General features: G+C 47.9%; 1 protein-coding gene across 8 annotated transcripts in view; it reads right to left on the reverse strand.

Moving 5' to 3' along the window:
• Window positions 1-14,456, reverse strand: part of plxna4 (plexin A4) — a 633,380-nt gene extending 618,924 nt beyond the window's left edge. For 2 of the 8 annotated variants that reach the window (XM_087999383.1, XM_043714038.2), the window contains exons 1-2: window positions 14,280-14,456; window positions 2,131-3,441 (exon numbers count right to left, since the gene is read on the reverse strand). In XM_087999383.1, the coding sequence (XP_087855509.1) occupies window positions 2,131-3,294 (1,164 nt within the window). In that variant the 5' untranslated portion in view covers window positions 3,295-3,441; window positions 14,280-14,456. Of the gene's footprint in view, window positions 1-2,130; window positions 3,442-11,304; window positions 11,398-12,895; window positions 13,098-13,467; window positions 13,594-13,884; window positions 13,976-14,267 lie in introns of those variants that run through there. The other 6 variants (XM_087999382.1, XM_043714039.2, XM_043714046.2 and 3 more) reach the window with 6 other exon arrangements.
• Between the last annotated feature and the right edge of the window lie 3,007 nt (window positions 14,457-17,463).

The raw sequence follows: 17,463 nt of genomic DNA on the forward strand, positions 1-17,463 counted from the left end.
ATGAGGCCCAGAGGGTTTTTTTTTTAAAGAGTTTTTTTTAAAGCTTTTACATTTTATCCTTTGGCCACAGAACCTTTGAATGCAGTACTAGAGTTATTAAAGCACTTTTCATGCAGTTACAAAGAATTACACTGATCTAACACTCTTGGAACATCCCAAAGTGTTTGACAGGAGCAAATACCAACTTGTGACACCAAGCCACATAAGAAGGTATTAGGAAAAGTAATTAAAAGCTTCAACAGAGGGATATGGTGTAAGGTGCATCCTAAAAGTGGAATACGTGGAGAGCTTTAGGAAGAATAATCCAAGGGGCTTTAAAGATTCAAAATCACTTCCACACTCTCAGGGTCTGCACAACACATGAATGGCACACTGTCTTCAATGGCTCCATATAGACACCACGGGCAGCACAGTGGCTCAGTGGCTAGCACTGAGTTGGGAGGCCCTGTTGCAGCTGTGCAGCACATTGGTTAGGCCAGTTTTTGGACACTGCATTCAATTAGGGTGGCACCAGGGACCTGGGTTTGATCCCAATCTTGGGTGACTGTGTGGATTTTGCATATTCTCCCTAAGTCTGGGTGGGTTTCCTCCGGGTGCTCTGGTTTCCTCCCACAATCAAAAAGATGTGCATGCTAAATTGCCCATAATGTCAGGGGTAAATATAGGGTAGGGGAATGGGTCAGGGTGGATTACTCTTCAGAGGGTTGGTATGGACTTGTTGGGCCAAAGGGCTTGTTTTCATACTGTAGGGGATCTAATCTAATCAACCGCACTCTTGGCCATTGTGGGGTGGGACATGTAGAGGTGAGGGGGGGGGGTTGCTGATAAACTCAACAATCTGCATCTTCTGTGGCTGTGACCATAAGAAGGGAGCACCTCATCCCCCACTGGTATGCATTAGGCCTTCTGGTTAGCTCAGTGGCTGGTTGGCAATACAAAGTAATGTTGAGAGCATGGGTGCGATTCCTGTACTGCCTGAGGTTACTATAAAGGACCCTTCTTCTCAATCCTCAGCCTTTGCCTGAGGCATGATGACCCTCAGGTTAAACCACCACCAGGGGTGTCTTGTTGCAGTGAGAGAGTGCAGTCCTGTATTCCAGGAGGGACAATGGTAACTTTACTTCATGGTGCCAATGAGTAGCACTGCAGGGAGTGCATGATAGACTCCAAAAACTGAGATTTCCATTTGCTAACTTTCCCTTAAGGATTTGATTTCAGTTATAGCACCCCTTTGAGGGGCTGTCAAAATGATTGATTAATTTACTGGGTTGTTGGTAACACATGATACATTTCCCTAACAATACACTAACGTGAACAGGCCTGTCGGGTTAAGTTGGAACAAATTCTATGAAGACGCATTCCGCCCCCATCCTCAGCAGATATCCCAACATTTTCCTGGCTACAAACAGTTCTGAAGTCGGAGAAAGTGAGGACAGCAAATGCTGGAGATCAGAGTCCAGAGTGTGGTGCTGGAAAAGCACAGCTGGTCAGGCAGCATCCGAGGAGCAGGAGAGTCAACGTTTCGGGTATAAGCCCTTCATCAGGAATTCCTGATTTTCCTGTTCTTCTAATGCTGCCTGACCTGCTGCGCTTTTCCAGCGCCACACTCTCGAGTTCTGAAGAAGGGTCAATTTTCTCTCTAGCAGATGCTGACAGACCTGCTGTGTTGTCCCAGCTATTTCAGGGGCGGCATGGTGACTCAGTGATTAGCACTGCTGCCTCACAGCACCAGGGTCCCAGGTTCCATTCCAGCCTCGGGCAACCATCTGTATGGAGTTTGCACATTCTCCCCATGTTCTACGTGGGTTTCCTCCCACAGTTCAGGTGAATTGGTCATGCTAAATTGCCCATAGTGCTAGGTGCGTTAGTCAGAGGACAATGGGTCTGGGTGGGTTACTCTTTGGAGGGTCGGTGTGGACTGGTTGGGCCGAAGGACCTGTTTCCACACTGTAGGGAATCTAATCAAGTTTCGGATTTCCAGCGTCTTTTGGAGGGGGTGACTGGTTTGTTTTGTTCAATGAACAGAAGTCCCAGACACACACACACACACACACACACATACAGAGAGCTACACATACATACGTACACAAACATGCACACACATACATACAGAGAGATAGCCAGCCTTACCGCGGGCACACACGGGATGTCCTTCACTTTGAGCCAGGCCAGGTCCAGGAAGCCCTCGCCCCTGTAGCAGGACTGCAGGCGGTCCTTAATGCGCTCGTTGATGGAGCTCAGCACAAACATGCAGAGGACGGATTCATCGGGGGCCTGGCTGCGCCTCTTCTGGCCCTTGGAGAAGACGGCGAACAGCACGTCGTCCCGGTTGGCCTGAATGCCCAGGGACCGGGCTAGCACCGGGCCAGCCTTGGCGAGGTGAGCGGCCTGCAGCAGCCGGTACTCCACCCCGTCCCGGACACAGCCGATGGGCATCTCCACGTAGGAGTTGAAGGTGGTGTCCGCCTGACAGAGGCGCACCAGTTTGGAGGTGTAGACCTGCTGGCGGCTGGAGCCTGGCCCGGTGTTGATCAGCTCGGGCTGAAGGGTCAGGAAGTAGACAAAGGCGCCGCTGCTGAACCCGTAGATGTAGTAAATGTCAAAGTCGGGGATCACCGTGAAGGTGTCCGACGGGATCTTGATGAGGGAAGCCACAAACTCGTCGTGGAAGACGAAGGAGAACATCTCGTCGGCCTCCGCGTTGCTGGCCAGCAAGCGGCTGGAGATGGTCGGGAAGTACTCGGGCTTACCGTCCACCGCCGTGGCCACGAACAGCTTCGCGTCCGAGCCCTGCTCCGACACGATCACCCCGAAGACGGAGCCGCTGTCGTTGACCCCGGACAGGTAGTGCTCCTTCTTGTGGTACGGCTCCCCCAGCTTGAAGAGGTCCTCCAGCCGCAGCAGCTTGCAGATGCCCTGGTACAGGCTCCCGCACGCAATCAGGCGCCGCTCCCCCTGGTCGATCAGCAGCATCTTGTTGATGTTGTCGGTCAGCCGCAGCGGCTCGTTGCACGGCTGGACGATGCGGGGCGGGTAACAATTCGGATTGTCCTCATCCGGCCCTGTCTGGTGGGTGATCAGAGGGTGCAGGTCACTGGACAGCTTGTAGATCCGATTGACCGCTCCTAGGTACACGCTGCCCGTGCTCTGGTCCACCGCTAGGTGATTTAACACCCAGTCTGGGTTATCCGTTTTAAAAGTCCTGTAATCCTGGTTAACCACTGAGCCCCCTTCACAGCAAGAGGCGAGAGTGAGGAGCAGATGAATGGCGAGGCAGTATCTGCCGACCGCCATTGTTTTTTTTTGTGGGGGGGGGGGGTGGGAAGAGAGGGTGGATGTCGATTTTGGTCCGGTTCCTCTTGTTTTAATGTTTAAATCCTGGTTGATAAAAAAGACACTCGGCTACAAGTCTACCCACGCCCGATCCTCAGCATGGTAAGTCTGAAAGAGAAGAGATAAAAGTTACAAAGCAGATTGGTCACAGAATCCCTCCCAGCTTGCCCAGAGGACAGGCGATCTCTTTTCCACCTCTGGGACATTAAACTAATCCAGAGTCCACGAGAGTGGTGCTGGAAAAGCACAGCAAGGTCAGGCAGCATCTGAGGAGCAGGAGAATCGACGTTTCGGGCAAAAGCCCTTCATCAGGAATCGTCGACTGGAGCAGTCCTCAATTTGTCCCAGTTAAGCTAATCCATTCCTGTTGGCTCTCTTTGGCCCCCACCTTGTATCATTCACACATTACCTTTTCAGCTCGGGGCTTGATTATCGCAGTTAACTGAATGGCGTGGGTTCAATTCCCACACCAGCTAAGGTTACCATGAATGACCCTCTTTTCTGCCTGAGGTATGGTTTCACCATCACCAGTTGTCTCCCTGATGTTTTGGTAGGACTATTCCCCTTTCAGCTCAAAGAGTCATAGTGGACAGTGAAGAAGGTTATCTAAGATTATAAAGAGGTCTTGATCAATCAGGCCAATGGGCTAAGCAATGATGGATTCATTTGGATAAATGCAAGGTATTGTATTTTGGTAAAATAGAAAAAGACTTATACAATTGATGGTAGGGACTGGGGTAGTGTTGTAGAGCAGAAAGACTGAGGGGCTCAGGTACGTAATTGCTCAAACTTTGCATCACAGGTAGGCAGGATGGTAAAGAAAGTGGTTAGCACCCTTGGCTTCATTACAGAGTCATAGAGATGTACAGCGTGGAAACAGACCCTTCGGTCCAACCCGTCCATGCCGACCAGATATCCCAACCCAAACTAGTCCCACCTGCCAGCACCTGGCCCATATCCCTCCAAACCCTTCCTATTCATATACCCATCCAGATGCCTCTTAAATGTTGCAATTGTACCAGCCTCCACTACATCCTCTGGCAGCTCATTCCATACACGTAGGTCTCTTTGATATCTTTCCGCTCTCACCCTAAACCTATGCCCTCTAGTTCTGGACTCCCCGACCCCAGAGAAAAGACTTTGCCTATTTACCCTATTCATGCCCCTCATAATTTTGCAAGCCTCTATAAAGTCACCATTACTCAGAGCTTTGATGAAAGGAGTTGGGGCGTCATGTTGAGGTTGTACAGGATGTTGATGAGGCCTCTTCTGGAGCACTGTGTGCAGTCCTGGTTGCTCTGCTATAGGAAGGAGAGGGTTGAGAAAAGATTTACCAGGATGTTGCTGGGAATGGAGGGTTGTGATATAAAAATAGGCTGGCACCTTTTTCACTGGAGGGTAAGAGGTTAAGGATCAATGGTGCTGGAAGAGCACAGCAATTCAGGCAGCATCGAGGAGCTTCAGCAAAATCGACGTTTCGAGCAAAAGCCCTTCAGAGGTTAATGGGCAACCTTATAGAGGTTTATAAAATCATGAGGTACATAGATAAGGTGAGTAATAAGGGTCCTTTCCCTAGGGTGGGGGAGTTCAAAACTAGAGTGAGGAGAAAATTTTAAAAAGGACGAGGGGCAACTTTTTTTTTTACACAGAGTGATTGTGTGTGGAATGAACTTCCAGAGGAATTGGTGGATGCAGGTACTTTTGTAAAGTTTAAATAATATTTGGCTAAGTACATGAGCAGGAAAGGTTTGAAGGAATATGGACCAAAAGTAGGCAAGTGGGAACATGGTCCGCATGGATTAGCTGAACCGAAGGGTCTGTTTACGCATTGTATGACTGGTTCTATCTGCTATTGTTGGGTGTATTTTTCCCACCGCACGAGTGAAGAAGCTGACAGCCGTCCAAGAAGCAGGAATCCTGTCTCACCCCAACGGCGACAGAAATATAAACACGCTAACAATTCATTTCATGACGCTCCGTACATGAAATGAAATCTCCTGGAGGGACAATTTAAGCAATAATCACTCCAGACTTGACTTATCTAGCACAGTTACTAAACGCTGGGTACATTAAAAGCTTCGTGCTTATTTGCAATTTAACCCAGCCGATTTTTTTCCGAAATAAATTCCTCCTGAAATCTGGGATCGGCCTTGGTCAGTGCCAGGGGGTCATTATGTCTCTTATGTATTGCAACTGTCGCGAACAAATTCCCTACCCTATGGAAAAGAACGATGCAGAGATTGGAATCGGCCCTGCACAAGAATAACACGCAGATTCGTGAAGTTTGGGTGTACAAGGGGCCTTCTGTGCTGTGGTACAGTGGTGGTGTCCCTACCTCTGAGCCCGGAGTTCTAGAGGCGTGTAATAACTTGCCTGAACCGATTGAATAAATATAACTAGTCCAAACAAAACTGTGGGGTCCGCTGTAAGAGCTCCAGTCTGGAGCTCGAGTTTTCCCCCTCGCCCTTTGTCGTGAGGGGTTGGGGGGGGAGGTGGGGGGGAGAAATCTCTCAATGATCGAATCCATCCGCCCGCCTTCCGAAAGAGCCTCAGTTTCCCTTCAAAAAGGAGCAAGCAGCCCGTTTGCTCCTCAACATACCGGGGTTTCATTAATCAAACAATCCGTCACGCCCAAAAGAGCAAGGGCTGGTTAGGTAATGTGTCAACCAAGATAAATGCTGCAAAAACCAGGACTTCAATAAACCACCAAGTTACACAGAAGAACAATTTACATCCATAGCATTTCCTAGAGGGGGAATAAAGGAAAGATTGCAAATGTAATCTGGAATTATTTCAACGTAATTATATTAAAGGGGGTGGGGTGGGCTGGGGTAGGGAGAATGAAGAGGGTGTACCCCACCACTTAAAATCGTTGCTGTTGTAGATTCATCGCAAGGAGGCATCACCCTCTCAGAGTGCTCACTATGACCCCCGTTCTACACGAGGCAATCCCCATACATACTCCCACCCCCTCCCCCATACCCCCACCTTCTCACCCATACCCCCACCCTCTCACCCATACCACGCACCCTTCTCCCCATACTCTCACCCCCTCTCCATATACCCCCAACTCCCTCTCCATACCTCCCCCTCCCCATACCCCCACCGCTCCCCCATAACCCCGCCCCTCCCCATACCCCCACCCTTCCCCCGTATACTCCACCCCCTCCCCATACTCCCACCCTTCCCCTGTATACCCCACCCCTATCCCCATATGTCCACCCTCCCCTCTCTCCCCATACCCCACCCCTCCCATACCTTCACCCCCTCCCCCCACCCTCCCCCTGCACCCCCACCCCTATCCCCATACCCCACCCCTCCCGCCACACTTCCGCCCCTCTCCTTGATGACCCTGAAATGGGACGACAGAGCATCCTCCGCCACGTCTGTCAAGACTGCTGATTTTAGGAATTAATTTGACCCATTAATTCTCAAAGTAACGCCGCATTTTATTTAAGACTTATGATGGTATTAATTATATATTCATGAAAATCTCTGCAATGCCTGACCTGAATTGTAAAGTGATTTGATTTTATGTACAGAGTGCATTTTAATCGGTTGCATAATTAAAAGCTCTTTTGTCCTTCAGGGAAGGAAATTTGCCATCCTTACCTGGTCTGGCCTACATGTGACTCCAGACTCCTCAAAGCAATGACTATTAACTGCCCTCTGAGCTGGCCTACCGAGTTACTCAGTTCAAGGGTAATTATGGATAGGTAATAAATCCTGCCCTTTCCACTGACGCCCACATCAAAATTAGAAATAAAATTAAGTTAGAGGTATCAAAGGTCCTCTCAATTTTTGTACTTTAAGAAGACAGTTGGGATTTCTGAGGGTCACTTTGACTTTCTGTCACACCGAGATGTCAGGACTTAGAGAGATCCTCGAGAAGGAACGCACACATTTTCACTGTGGGCTCTGGCCCTGGGCTGGCCAGTCAGCCAGACTCTTAACTCCTGCCTCCTTTAAGAGGTAGGTGCTGGTGTATACATTACTGATGAAGGGCTTATGTTGACTCTCCTGCTCCTCGGATGCTGCCTGACCTGCTGTGCTTTTCCAGCACCACACTCTCAACTCTGATCTCCTGTATCTGCACTCATCACTCTCTTCACATGCAGAAGGCGGCGATGCGGCCCATCAAGTCTTGCTCAGTCGTTCAGTGAGATCACAGCCGATCCGAGAATCTACAACTCCACTATCCTGCCTGAGTCCCCTTATTAAATTAAAACCCGCCAGCCCCCAGACTTGAATATTCTTACGGACCTACATCTACAGCCCTCTTGAGGTGCAATTACATAGGTTCACTAACGACAGAAGAACTTTCTTATCTCTGTATTGGTCCCTTCATCTGAAATCCAAGACAAATACCCAATGGGAAATATTCTAACGTCAACTCTTCCTCCCCACCCCCTACTTTCAGGGATAACTAGAAACCAGGGGTCCTTAAAAACTGGTCCATGTACCAGTGACTGTGCTAACACAATCTCTTCACAAACATGGACGAAGTGTACTTTTGTAAGCACGTGGTCGGAAACTTTTTTGCGCTTCCTCTCACTCTTTACATGCAAAACCCTGACATTTCTGGAATTCTGAAATGTGAACGGAAAACGCTGCAAGTATTTCCAACAATGCGGAGTACCACTTGATTCACGGCGGATGCCTGACCTGCCGAGTATCTCCATCTGCTTCTCTTCATCTCATTCCCTCTGCATGTCTGGGAGCCAGTACAGATCTTTATCAACAACACCCTCTCTCTCTTTGCCCAGTAGACCAAAAAGGCCCGGACGGGGAAAGTTACAAATTCCATGAGATGCGGCCAAATGACACATTGAGATTTTTTAAACAGAGTGTTTTACTTGAATAATGTTTAATTGAAACTTTTGGAGTTTTAAACTCCATTTCTCAATGTGAACATCAACGTGATGGACAACTCACAAAACATCTTGGCATAATCTTTCACAGCCCTTTGCCTGCCAGACTGCACAGAGTTGGGGAGAGGTGGGTGGGGAGAAATGACGAGGATCTTCAATGTATAATCCCTATTAATATTAAGGCTGTTCCACATCATTTAAGAGGCGATGGCTAGGAATACGAAACCACAGACAAATCTTGAACCAACTGAATGTGCGCCATTTACTCCTGATCCAATTATGAACCAGCTCTCGGTTACTAGGAGATACTGCAGATGCTGGAGAGTCAGAGTCAATGAAGCGTGGCTCTAAAAAAAAACACAGCGGGTCAGGCAGTTTCCGAAGAGCAGGAGAGTCGATGTGTAGGGACTTATGCCCGAAACGTGGACTCTCCTGCTCCTTGGATGCACCTGACCTGCTGTGTTTTTTTCCCCAGAGTAGACAAGCAGGAGGCTAGAAGAACACAGCACCAGGAGGTGGAGAAGGCGACGTTCCGGGTATAACCCTTCTTCAGGACCTGCTTGTCTACCCTGGGTTCCATCACCTGCAATTTTTTTTAAGTCTTTAACCGCGTTTTTTCCCAGCTCTCGATCAAGTTAATTCCCAGATTTGACTTGTTCATGTTAAGTTAATGGTGGCTAATGAAGATCCAATCTTAAGAACCTATATTGTAGGATAGATCACCGGGCGAATCCGAAATTTTTCGAATCCGATTATCTTCCGTTCAAAGATGTCCTCCCCCAGTAAGGAGTGGTAATAACGAGCTCTGAAGAGTCATCTAGACTCGAAACGTTGGCTCGCTGTCTTTCCACGGATGCTGCGTGACCCACTGCGATCTCCAGCATGTAGTACTCACTCGCTTTCAATCCATCCTCTGGGTGAGGCACATATCTGTGACCTCCTGCTACTTATACTCAGTGCCGAATCGTTCTCCAGCCCCTTCACTAAGTCATGGCATTGATTAGTTCATGGTACCCAAAACATACAGATGGGCAAGGCTGCGAGCATTCAGTGTTACTGAAATACCTCCGAAAAGCCACAAGAAGAACGCATGTTCATTTTACTTAAAAGAAAATTAAACTAAATATTGAACTTTCCCAAATTCCTGCTTTTGGGGCGATGTTCTGGCACGTTATTGCTGGTGCCAGTCTCGTTATAGGAATCTCACGAGGAAACATTTGCTTATAATTGGAATTTCATCTAATTGAGTTGGAGGTACTGTAATTGCCTATTAGGTAATTAAACAAATTGGGTGTTTGTTGATCCATCCTCCCACTCTAAATCAATCCAAGTACTTTCTCTCTCTCTCTCTCTCCCTGTAGATGAATCAATCAATTCAATTCTGTAGGATTCAGGCACCGGCTGCGATCTCCGTTTCTAAACCTGAGCCAACTACTATTACAGAAGTTCGCGACAGCTCATTATAATCAAACATAGGATTTGAAAAATAAATCACACATTCGAGGAGGACTTAAGAAGTCTGCTTCCTGTTCAAGAAAGATTCTCCTGCATTCTAGCAACTTAAAGGCACTACTTTAACTAAGGTCAGATTTTTTTAGGGGGTGGGAGGGCAGAGCGCGAAAGGGGAGGAATGAGGGGAGGGAAAGAGAATCCTTAAACTGAGTAGATGCATCCCGAAAGTCATTCGGTGAAATTTGAGGATAAATTGACCACATCTTTAACAATAGCGTACAATTCGGACCGCATTTTTTAAAAAAATGCCACAACTATCTTTAGATGAAATTATTATTATGAGTTTGACTAAAGATATTCGTTTTAAAATTGGTCAATTTATTCACATATTTGCGCCTTCTAGAATCATACAGCGCTGAAACAGACCCTTCGGTCCAACTCGTCCATGCCGACCAGATTTCCAAAACTGAACGAGTCCCATTTGCCTGGGTTTGACCCCTACCAACCCATCGCAAATAAAAAGCATTTGGTCAGGAAGTTAGGTTCATTGTGGGAGTGTCCTTACTTCTGAGCCGCGGGACTCAGGTTCAAGTCCCAACAGCTCCAGAAGTGTGTGCGATAATATGTCTGGACAGGTTGTTCAGAAAAATAGCAACAAGACAGGACAGAGTGAGTGAGAGAGGTTAGATGACCAAAGAGAGATGCTCTTTAAAAGGAGACAAATGGGGCAGGTAAGATTACTGGAGGGATTCGCAGCTCTCAGGACATAATATTACTCTCAGAATCTTTGAACAATTGTTGAGAATTTTCGAACAAGAATGTACCAAAAAGACATCCCTACACAACCAAGTCTGGGAAATCCTTCAGAAAGAATCCTGTTCTCATCTCTCACTGCAGCTAACTTAGCCCTTTAGTTACTGCTAATTATCGAGCAACGTGTCCCTAACTAACAACGTTTTTAACTAAATCCTTACAAATCGCGATAAAACTTGAACTATTCTGGACACTGGTTTATTCATTCCGCCAATTTTAACGTGGTGTCCATTAGCAGTGGAAATGGGATTGCTGGCATTTTGGGAAATCTAACTGCGCAGAAACCGGCGCGTTTTAAATTTCGCCGCCGGTCAGTGAATGGTCAAGAAATTATTATATTCAGCCCCTTCCAACCTGGGGCGCTAGGATTCAGTGGAGGACATGCTGAGGGAATGGGGGAGATGGGCACTGGCTGAAGCGAGTCAGCCAGGACAGGAACTGTGCACACTGTGCTAACCGCTGGCGTGTGGGAGAGCCGGAGACTGATCCCAAGCTCCCTGATCGGAGACTCCTCTCTCAGACTCTCCGTGTAACAGGTTCAATCTTCAGAGAAGGAAGAAACTGGGGCAGGACGAGGAGAGGAACTTTTGGGTCCTAGCGCCGTCGAGCGTGTCTTTGACGCCAATTATTTAGCATGTTTTCTTTTTAAATAAAGAAAGAGCCCTTCCTGAAGAAGGGCTCATGCCCGAAACGTCGATTCTCCTGCTCCTTGGATGCTGCCTGACCTGCTGCGCTTTTCCAGCAACACATTTTCAGTTCTGAAATAAAATCTGGCAAAAGTTACACGCGGCTCCTTTTATGTAAACATAACAATACAATCCGATGATCTTCATACCCAACACTCATTGGAATTCACTGATTATAAACACAGACGTCAATCTGTCCTTGCGCTTGCCATCGTTGTAAGGCTGTCTCGAACTCCCAACCACTTCAGACTTTGCAGAAAGCTACATCTGAGGTCACACGCAGACTGCCCACTCCGGGATGTCGGCCCGGAAAGCTTCCTCACACTCCCAGTCAACTGCTGGCGTTAACCCCAAGCGCAGTCAAAAGCTTCGGCTGCTGGGGAAAAGCCCTTTTCACAGAGACTGTACCCGCCCCCTCCTCAATCTCACCCACAACGGGAAATCAAAGCACCGCCCAGACCGATCCGATTCCCACGCCCCCCCCCCCCCCCCAACAAGCCCTTTGGAAACAGGCTATCTCCCTGCAGTAAAGGACACCCTGGCGTCATCAGTTGACAATTGAACAAAATTATTTCCTCTTCTTTCCGAGGTGCACGGTGAATGCAACACTATTAAAAATGAATCACCTGATGAAGGAGCAGCGCTCCGAAAGCTAGTGTGCTTCCAATTAAACCTGTTGGACTATAACCTGGTGTTGTGTGATTTTTAACATTAAAAATAAAGGGGGAATTAAACAAAGTTGCCATCGCATCGACCTTAGATCCAGAGCGCTGGCCACCAGCCAAGCCTTAATTCATACTCGAGTAGGGGATCTGATTCCGGATTGGGGAATCACACAACAGTTCACCTGAACGTTATTGAAGGGAAATCTGCCCTCATTATCAAAACAAAAGTTCACTAAAAGTCAGTTTTAAGATGCAGAGTTAGCGATGTATTAATATAAGGTAGGATGTGGAGGATATGACACTCCCATGACCATTAAACGTCCAATGTGGAAAATTGCCCTTTCATCTTGTTAGTAGGACTGCCCTAACGGCAGACATTCCTCCTCTCCCTCCGCTGCATGTAATCAAGTAAAGGTGGCAAAAACAAGGACTGCAGATGCTGGAAACCAGAGTCTAGATTAGAGTGGTGCTGGAAAAGCGCAGCAGGTCAGGCAGCATCCGAGGAGCAGGAAATCAAGTAAATAATCGAGTTTACTGCCATCGTGATGGAGGCAATTTTATGGAAAGCTGTTCACGCAGTACTCTCCCAGAGACCGAGCCTGAGTTCTACATGTGTGACAGCCACTGTATTTCCGTCCACTGGATGGAAAGCTGTTACAGGTTTCTGAGAGGAGCGATATAGCTCTAACCTTCAGCACCCGAGAAAGGAAATCGAAATCATTATTAAACCCGGATGAATGACTTTAACGTTGAGTGAGTGTGTCTGAAATGCCCACTCCTCATAAAGGTAATGGTCGGATTGGGAGGGGAAAAGGGGAAATCACAAATCGAACTGATCATCTCTCTCTCTCTCACGCACACACAACCTCAATGGCCATCCCCTCATCACACAGATTCACGGACATATTGCACAAATGCTTGGGTAACTCTCAAATAAATTCAGTATTCTTCACCTTATTCCTGACAACACTTCCCTCTGCAATGATTAACACTTGCACAGATTCTTCCCGATTCCCCCCCCCCCCCCCCCCCCCCGTAACTGTGCAACACTGGGTCCAATTTCAAAGACACTTACCTGCCCTATTCCCGCAATGCCTTTTCGCCCCGTATATATCCCACCTTGGTTCCAGTCACTATATTTCAACTACCGCGGGGAGGAAACTGCAGTGAGACTGCTCACTGACTGGATAACGCTGTCCACAGTCGAACTGCTGGGTAAACGGGAGCCCACTGGAGAGAGCCAGCAATGTGTCTGGGAAGGGATTAGCGGGGCTGTACCATCAGCAATCACTAACTGAATAGGAACACCAATAACCAACCGATAGCACTGCACCGCTCGCTTCAGACAGCGTGCAAGCCCCTGGGGTGAATATACAAGTCCATGACAAGGAGTACACCCACCAACCAACAGCCCCCACCTCCCTTCACTGGGTGAGTGTACACGCTGTACACACACTGATGAGGTGAATAGCTACAATCCTTTTCCGCATAGGGCCCGTGTTCTTGCACACCGCGATGTTTTAGTTTTATTGGGAGGAGGGGATGGGGGCGAGAAAGCTTCCATTCCCCGTTCCCCCAAATATGTTCCCCCGCAAGATTGATCCCGGCCGCCTTCAAGCTCCCTCCGGGGCGGTCTGGGGTTTGTACCTGTAACTAACCCGGGGAAATCCCACATCTTACACAGAGTGAGATCGAACAGTTCATCCAGGAGACAGACGGAGGCATGGACTCCAGGTATCCGCAGCCGGGATACTGTCGACTCAGGAATCCCAGTGTAGCCCAATACACAGACACACACCACGTCTCCGCTCTTAAATATTGGGGGGGGGGGGGGGAGTAGTGACAGTCAATGGCTCGTCCTCTGGAGTGCGAAGCTGAGAGTGTTTTTGTGGATGGCAGAGAGACAGAGACAGAGAAAACACACTGAATCCACATTGCCACCTGCAGAAAGGTACTCGTAACAAACGGCTGACACCACACAAATACCTCACAACAAATACCTCGGTAACAGTAAAGATTGTTTCTTTTGTAGGGGGCGGGGAGGTGGACCCAAAAAGACCTTACCAGGTGCCCAGGATAACAGAAGACCACCGTCTGCATTGCTCACATCTCGGTCAATCCGACAGCGTCATATCTCGGTGCTATTTTTTCAGAACTGGGGGGGGGGGGAGGGTTGTTAATATTATTAATCCATTAGTTGCAAATGAGCTTGAAGCCGACCCTATTGGCGAAGCCAAACTTCCTATTCCTGGACTGTAATGGTTCACTCATTCGCGGTTGCTGCTTGGTTTGCTTAGTACACCGCCGCATTGACACACACACACACACTCTGCAAAGACGCTGAGATATCGCTACTGAACGCAGGGCAACACTTCAGAAATATTCCTCATTCCGCTTCCCCCACACCACACCACCCCCACATAAAATAAACATAGAGAGGGAAAAACCTTTTTTTTTACCGGTCATCTACTTAAAGCAGGTCCGAGTGAAGGCAGGATGCGAAGGCAGAGTGTCATCAGCTCTCTTGTAGCTCTCTCAGTGCTCCGCTTGGCAATACCATTCTTACACTTGTACACTTCAGTGCATTTTTGGAAGAGGTGGGGGTGGGGAGAGGAGAGAGTGGAATCGAGGCTTCCCCCAGGGTCTCTGGCCAGGTAGAGATTTCCTCCTTCAAACCCTGCCCCTCCCCCCCCCCCTTCCCTTACCCACTCCCCCTTCTGCCTGCTCTCCTATCACTGAAATAGCAGCAGCGGCGGCGGTGCCAGTGTAACGCAGAGAGCGGGTCTTCTTTGAACTGCTGCCGCTGGCTCAAGCTCATGCACCGAGGATGGGGCGGGGAGTGGGGAGAATTAATTGCAGACACGAACTTTGTCTTGAATATGCAAAAGTGTCCAAGTGTTTGCATTTAAATCCTGCCACGGCACAGTGAGGAAAGTGAGTTGTTATCTACTTTCACTCTGTTTCTGTCAATGCTGCTGTCACACTACTGTGACGTACCGTTCCCACCAGTTATTCTGTTAATTGTGCTATTTCCAACTCTACTTCACAGTGAAAAAAAAAGTTTTTTTTTCAGAAATAGTATCTGCAATTATGAATTACCCAGTGGCTGGCATTTGTACATCATATCGCTTTCAATTCTCTGTTTAACAACGAGTACCCCGAGACTGGGGGTGGAAGTGAGCGTTTAAGATCTGGCGAATTCCAATATCTGCTTTCCTCGATATAAACTTTCTGCACTACTCACTCATCCCGTTACCCGTGAGAGAAAATCACCCATCATAGCCGAATGAGCCCATTTCCGTGCTGTAAATCCCTATGATTTTATGAAGCTATCATGACTATCTCTTTAAAGAGTCAACTATGAGACCCTCAAGGCAGGATATTAACGTTTAATTTTTCTGGGAAGTTAACCTGTAATGCAATCATGGATTGAGACAGAACCAAACGAGGACATTCGACCCGTCGTGCTAAACTGGCTCTTTGAAAGAGTCCCACTGCCCCGTCTCTCCCTGCAAAAAAATGCCATTTGAGTATTGAAAATGTGAATCCATGAAAATGTGAATTCAGTTACTGATTGATGCTGATAAATCCTAGCCTACATATCCCAATATTAATGAACACTGCACCACATGAAGGTACAGTCAAGAGGGGATAAGTCCCTGTATTGAGGGGTTGAGAGACCCTGAGTTCCAGCGTTTCAGTGTTGAACTCTGACACCGCCGGTTCCGCTTCCCTCGCTCAGTGACCGTCTGAGCTCCCAATTTTAGTTAACCTGCACATTGAGAGACCAGGGGGCGGGCGACGTGGACAATCTCATGTATGTTTCTGAGCAAGGGTCACCGAACCCGAAACGTTATCTCTGATTCCTCTGCACGGATGCTGACAGACCTGCTGAGCTTGTCCAGCAATTTCTGCTTTTGTTTCTGATTTACTGCATCCGCAGCTCTTTCGGTGTTCACGCATGTCCCAACCTTCTCAGATTCTCCAAACTCTAAAACAGCGTTTTTTGCATTGCAAAATTCCAAGCTGCCAACATATTTTAAGGAGTTCCCCCGGAGAGAAAAAAATAATGCGTTGAGAAAAGTACACGTGAGTAAATGCACCGATTGCATTGGAGATAATGCAGTGTTGTATGGCAGAAGGCGACAGACAGATAGAGGACTGAGTGTGTCTGTTTGTGTGTGTGTGTGGGAGAGGCAAGGCTCTCTCGCTGAATCCCTGCATTGCAACGACACCTAGAGGCGACACATCGCTTGCAAACTCAGCGGAAAAGGGTGGTCTTTAGAGGGGGCGAAGGGAAATCCACTCATTCGTGTCTGTCATTTTAGAGCGACCTGTCGATGCTGAGGAAGGGCTAACCCAGAAATGGCTCCAAGAAAAAAATGGCTCCAACTCTTCAACCCTCCTGAAGATAGCGGCCAATCCTCACAGACAGTTGTGACCATTTCTGACACCCTACTCCTGCCTCGGTCAGAGAAGAGTCTACAAGGGTTGAACCGGCAAAACATGACAGGCGCAGCTCCCCAGTGTAAACCGTACACATATCGCACGATGGCAATGATATTTGATCCTCGTGTTTAATTGACATTTGTACACTGTAGGGCTACTGAAAATCTTGAACAAAATAACACAGAGAGATGCAGCAATACAAAACGTGGGAGTAATCAAATTTGAGAGCGTAACTCAAATTCACCTCATCCCAGCAGAGATCCCTAAAGGGTCAGAGAAGGGAAAGATTTCCCAACACTGGTCCCTCAGCGAGCGCGGTGTGGCTAGCCACTGTCTTCTACACTGTTACAGAATGAATTGAATGGGTTGTTTGGGTCTGAATCAGCCAAACTTGAAGCTTGTATCCCGGATATTCGGGCAAGCATTGGTATCCCCAGAGTCCATGTCAGGAGTGAAAAAGGCGAACTTGGTCTCTTCAAAAACCCTGGAGTCTGAATAATATCCAGGTTTGGTCTCATGATCTGCTGAATTTCTCCAGCAATTTGTTTTTGTTGCAGTATCCAGGCTTGGGCTGACAAGTGGCAAGTAACATTTGTGCCACACAAATGCCAGGCAATGACCATCTCCAACATGAGACAATCTAATCACTGCTCCTTAACATTCAATGGTGTTACCATCATTGAATCCCCCACTATCAACGGCCTGGAGGTTATCATTGACCAGAAAGTCTGCTGGATTCATCATATAAAACACAATGGCTACAAGAAGAGGTCAGAGATTAGGAATACTGTGGCTAGTAACTCAACTCCTGACTCCTGATTTCCTGAAGAAGGGCTTATGCCCGAAACGTCGATTCTCCTGCTCCTTTGATGCTGCCTGACCTGCTGCGCTTTTCCAGCAACACATTTTTAAGCTCTGATCTCCAGCATCTGCAGTCCTCACTTTCTCCTGACTCCCAAAGCCTGTCCACCATGGAGCAAGTCAGGAGTGTGATGAAATACTCCCCACTTGCCTGAATGGGTGCAGCTCCAACAAAACTCAAGAAGCTTGACACCATCCAAGACAAAGCAGCCTGCTCGATTAGCACTACATCCGCAAGCATCTATTTCCTTTATCACCTCCACTCAGTAGCATCAGTGTATACTATCTACAAGATGCACTGAAGAAATTCACCAAGATCCTAAGACAGCACCT

Source organism: Chiloscyllium plagiosum, unplaced genomic scaffold (genome assembly GCF_037043375.1).
Source record: "Chiloscyllium plagiosum isolate Xiang-an unplaced genomic scaffold, Cpla_swu_hap1 HiC_scaffold_23, whole genome shotgun sequence".
NCBI lineage: Eukaryota > Metazoa > Chordata > Chondrichthyes > Orectolobiformes > Hemiscylliidae > Chiloscyllium > Chiloscyllium plagiosum.